This window comes from Sciurus carolinensis, chromosome 7 (assembly GCF_902686445.1).
Source record: "Sciurus carolinensis chromosome 7, mSciCar1.2, whole genome shotgun sequence".
Taxonomy (NCBI): domain Eukaryota; kingdom Metazoa; phylum Chordata; class Mammalia; order Rodentia; family Sciuridae; genus Sciurus; species Sciurus carolinensis.
Window position 1 is genome coordinate 127207313 of NC_062219.1, and position 5449 is coordinate 127212761.

At 33.7% G+C, this 5449-nt stretch overlaps 1 protein-coding gene across 1 annotated transcript; it reads left to right on the forward strand.

The window, feature by feature from the left end:
* Positions 1-965: 965 nt before the first annotated feature.
* Positions 966-1904, forward strand: LOC124989100 (olfactory receptor 2B6-like). Its single transcript, XM_047559038.1, has one exon. The coding sequence runs from the start codon at positions 966-968 to the stop codon at positions 1902-1904; it is 939 nt and encodes a 312-aa protein (XP_047414994.1).
* The last annotated feature ends 3545 nt before the right edge of the window (positions 1905-5449 follow it).

Sequence of the window (5449 nt, forward strand, 5' to 3'; positions counted from 1 at the left end):
GTTGTTTGATTCATTCTGTTATTTTTTTCCCTTCCCCCCACCCCTCCCACCCCTCTTTTCCCTCTATACAGTTTGTTTCTTTCTTTCTTTGTTCGTTTTGCAGTAGTGGGATTGAACCTAGGGACCCTCTCCCACTGCATTACATCTCAATTCTTTATATTGCTTTTAAATTTTGAGACAGGATCTCCATAACTTACCCATGTCAACCTTGCACTCCTACTATCTGATCCTCTCAAGTAGGTGGGATTACAGGTCTGCAACAACTGTCCTGTTTCTTTAGACTTAATAAAAACAATGTTAAAAATATTTGAACCTGTCACTCAACTCTAAAAGGTTAAGAAATAGTTGTATCAACCCAAAGTCCTCTTATTATACATTAATTATTTAATTAATTATTTGGGTCAAATAAGGATTATATTGATTTTCATAGTGCCAGGTATTTTCCACCTACTTCTTTTGCTATTGCATGGATATGAGGTGCCTCATATTCACTTGCAGCAGTATTTCTCTGTATAAATATTCTGATTCCATTGTCTCATGACACATCTACTATATTCAATGCCCAGAGATAGAAAATAATAAACTTCATGTCAACCACATCTTTACCTGATTTTCATGACAGCATCAGTTTGAAAACCATCATTTAAAGTTTCTAAAACATAGTCAATTCTGCTTCTTGCTGCATCCTCATCAGTACTCTAGGACATATTTATTGTTAGACTGATGAAATATAGGAGGAAATTCAGTTTTAGAAAGGTTACCTTAAATATTGAAAGTAACTGCCTTTAATTTGTACTGACATAAAAAGTAATTTGGTCACTTGGTGTAATATCATTTATAGTATTTGCCCCACATATAACTGCATGCCATCTTATGTGAATGGATCGCCAATATAGAACTTTATGATTCTTCATAAGTCTCTTTTTGACACTTTCTTGCTATACAAGGGAAGCAAATTGAAGAGAATGGCACTCATTAATGAAAGCTACCCGGAAGAGTTCATTCTACTAGGCTTCGCTGACTGCCCTTGGCTAGAGCTTCCTTTGTTTGTTATTCTTCTCATAACATACCCCATGGCCTTGATGGGAAACATCGCCATCATTCTGGTGTCCAAATTGGACCCCCATCTTCATAGACCCATGTACTTTTTCCTCACCAACCTCTCCTTCTTGGACATGTGTTACACCACAAGCATTGTGCCTCAGATGCTGTTTAACCTGGGAAGCTCTCAGAAGACCATTAGCTATATGGGGTGCGTGGTTCAGCTTTATTTATTTAGCATAATGGGAGGCACAGAATGTCTTCTCCTGGCCCTCATGTCTTTTGATCGCTATGTGGCCATCTGCAGACCTCTGCACTACAACCTCATCATGAATCAGCACATCTGTGTCCTGTTAGTGTCCATTATGTGGATGAGTGGAATTACTTATGGTGTCTTTGAGGTCACTCTAACATTACAGTTGCCACTATGTGGAGTTAATAAACTGGATCACTTGTTGTGTGAGATTCCAGTTCTGATAAAGACTGCCTGTGGGGAAAAGGAGGCTAATGAGCTTACACTCTCTCTGGTATGTATTTTTTTAATAGCTGTTCCTCTATGCCTAATTCTTGTCTCCTATGTGAGTATTGGACATGCCATATTTAAGATTAAATCTTCTGAAGGAAGGAAAAAAGCTTTTGGGACATGCTCCTTCCATCTCATTGTAGTTTTCTTATTTTATGGTCCAGCCATTAGTATGTACCTTCAACCTTCATCTTCCATCTCCAGGGACCAGCCCAAGTTCATGGCTCTCTTCTATGGAGTGATGATTCCTACACTCAACCCCTTCATCTACACCCTGAGGAATAAGGATGTGAAGGGGGCATTAGGCCAACTTATGAGAGGCATTTTCAGTTGCAAGTGAAACTTGGTAGAAAACAAATTAAATTATTTGACAATTAGAGTAGGTTCATATGAATTTCGAACACCTAGGTCTAATCTCATAATCCTATTTCATGACAGGTTCTTCTTACAAAGCACGTGATATTTCTCATATTATTTATATACATGATAAATGGGGATGATATTGGTCAATATTCACCAGTATCACCACTTTGTTGTGGAATTATGTTAAAATAGTTCTATTCTGGTTGCTATGCTCTGAGACAACTTTGTTAAGTAATTTAAAAACTAATAACATAAAGTATAACATATATTAAATAGTTGTTTTAGTCAGGTTTTTCATTGCTGTGACCAACATAATCAACAAGGTATCTTAGAAGAAGGAAAGTTTATTTGTGCTCACCGTTTCAGAGGTCTCAGTCTATAGACCACCAACTCCATTACTATAGGCCCAAGGTGAAGCAGGGCATCCTGGGGTAAGGGCATAGTAGAGGAGACTGTTTCCCTCAAGGTATCAAGGAAGTAGAGGGAGAGAGGGTTAAAGGAACAATAAAGAAGATGAACCATCTCAGGTCCCCAGTGACCTACCGTCTCCAGCCATGCCTCTCCTGACTATAGTTATCCCCCAGTCAGTCCATTCAACTAGGAAGGACTGATAAGTTTACATCTTTCACAATTCAATCATTTCTCCTCTCAAAATTCCTGCACTAATACAGGAGTTTGGGGAGATAACTCATATCCAAACCATCACAATAGATTAAGCAAGTAATCATAACAATAGCATACAATGCAGTCAATGAGTTCAGTTCAAACAAAAATATTTTATCACTCTCCACAAATTTGGCTGAGGACTATACACAGCCTGGCTATACTCTGCATTCTCTGTGAAGCTGTCTATGTTTTCAAAGAATCCTGAGTCTCATGATTGATTAACCTCAATTTATGCAGATGCTATTGCTTAATGAATAAATGTGCAGGGTTTTATGTTTAATTTAAAAAATGTATATTAAATAGTGAAATTGATAAAATAAAGATATTTCCTAATATTAATTTTCATAAAAAATGAGTCATCTGTATTAGTGAGGGAACAAGACAGTTATTACTGATTGGCAACCTGGCAACATTTCTGTGCATAAATTGAAATAAGAATGCCTTTTGACTATGAAAGAATTGCTTGCTATCACTGCATATTATGCTTGCAACCAACTACTATGATGCTTCCAGCTTTGTTTTTCTTTTTTTGAGGATTTTTTTTGGCTATTCTGGGTCTTTTGTGATTCTATGTGAATTTTAGAACTTTTTTTCCTATTTCTGTGAAGAAAGTCATTGGTATTTTGATGGAAATTGCAATGAATCTATAAATCACTTTGGGTAGTATAATCATTTTAACAATATTAATAATCCAATTCATGAACATGGAATATTTTTCTCTTTTTTGTATCCTCTATAAGTTTTGTCAGTGTTTCATAATTTTTATTGTAGATATCTGTTGCTTCCTTGATTAAACTAATTCCTAAATACCTTCACTTTTTATAACTATTGCAAATTAGTTTGCTTTTTTGATTTTTTTTCAGAAAATCCATTTTTTAGCACATGTGAATAGTGCTTCATTTTTTTTTGGTATGGTGACTTTGTATCTGTAACTTTACTGAATTTATCAGTTCTAATATATTTTTGATGATTATATAGGTTTTCTGTGTATAAAGTCATGTCATATGCAAACAGATAATTTAACTTCTTTCCAATTTTGATACCCTTTATTTTCTTGCCTAATTGTTCTTGCCAAGACTTCTAATATTATATTCAATAGGAGTGGTAAAAGTGAGTATCCTTATCTCATTTCAGATCTTTGAGGAAATGTTTTTAGTTTTTCCCTATTTGCAATGATATTAGTAGTAGATTTATTTACAACCTTTAATATTTTAAGGTATGTTACTTTTGTACCTAACTTGTTGAGAAATTTTGATACTAAATCTTGTTGAATACTTTTCCTACATCCATTGAGATGATCATACGGTTTTGCCCTTCATTCTGTTGATGTGTTGTATCATGTTTATTGATTTGCATATGTTTAACCATCATTGCAGCCTGGAATGAATGCCCCTTGATCACAGTGCGTAATCTTTTTGAAATACTATTGAGTTCAGCTTTCTAGTATTTTCTTGAGAGTGGTTGCAATCAATGTTCATCAGGAATTTAAATCTGTAGATTTTTATATTGTTGTATCTTTGTCTGGTTTTTCTATCAGGGTAATGATAACTTCATAAAAGGGTTTGTCAGAGTTCTTTCCATTTCATTTTCCTAGAATGGCTTATGAAGAATTGTAATTAATTATTCTTAAAAAGTTTTATAGAATTAGCAGAAGAGCAATCACTTTCTGACTTTTTTTAGACAGGAAACTGCTTCAATCTCATTTTTATTGGCTGCTTTGATTTTCTATTTCCTTTTTGATTCAATTTTGGTAAACCATGTGAGTTCGGGAATTTATCCATTTATTCTAAGTTTTATAGGGGTTTTGTTGTTGTTGTTTGTTTGTTTTCGACAGTGCTGGGGATTGAACCAAAGGGCCTGGTCCATGTTAGGCAAGCATTCTACCCCTATCCTATAGCCTCAGTCCTAGGTTTTACAGGTTTTAACCTGTAATTATTCATAGTTGTATCTTATGATTCTTTGTATTTCTGTGGTATCTATGTCTCTTTTTCTATCTCTGATTTTTTTTTTTTTTTAGATTTTCTCCCTTTTTGCTTGGTTAGTCTAGCTAAAGTTATACAACTTTGTTAATCTTCCAAAAGCCAACTGTTTTCATTGATTTGTATTTTTTTCTGCTTTGATTTTTTAATGTTCTGATTTTATTATTTCTTTTTTCTACAACTTTACTTTTGGCCTGTTCTTGCTTTTCTAAGTACTTCAGGTGTATCATTAAATTGTTTATTTGAAAGCTTTCCATTTTTCTAATGTATATATTCTTGCTACAAACTTTTCTCTCACTGCTGTTTTCATTATAGTCCACAGATTTTGATATGTTGTTCTTTCATTTTAATTTGATTCAAGAAATTTTATTTCTTTTTATTTTCTTCAATCTCCCATTGATCATTTAGGAGCATGTTATTCAGTATTTCCATATTTTATATTATTATTTTTGTTTTTCATTTGTAGTTTTTATTCCAAAATGCTATTCAAACTCTTTTAAATTAACTGATTGACTTGTGGACTAATATATGATTGATCCTGGATAATATTCCAAGTCCTGATAAGGAGTATGTTATCTGATAATATTGGATGGAATGTTCTAAATGTCTGTTAGGTCCATTTGCTCTATAGTATGATTCAACTTAGATGTTTCTTTGTTAATTATCTGTCTGGATTATCTCTCCTCTGAGTAAAGACAGGTGTTGAAATCTCCAACTATTATTGTATTGAAGTCTGTCTCTCCCTTTAGATCTAATAATATTTGCTTTATATATTTGAGTGAGTCTATGTTGGGTGCATATATATTTTCAATTGTTATATCTTCTTGCTTAGTTAGTCCTTTTATCAATATATAATAACTTTCTTTGTCTCTTTTGT

Bases quoted from the DNA above. Each gene is read 5' to 3' on its own strand.
- LOC124989100 (XM_047559038.1), top strand. From the start codon at position 966: ATGGCACTCATTAATGAAAGCTACCCGGAAGAGTTCATTCTACTAGGC.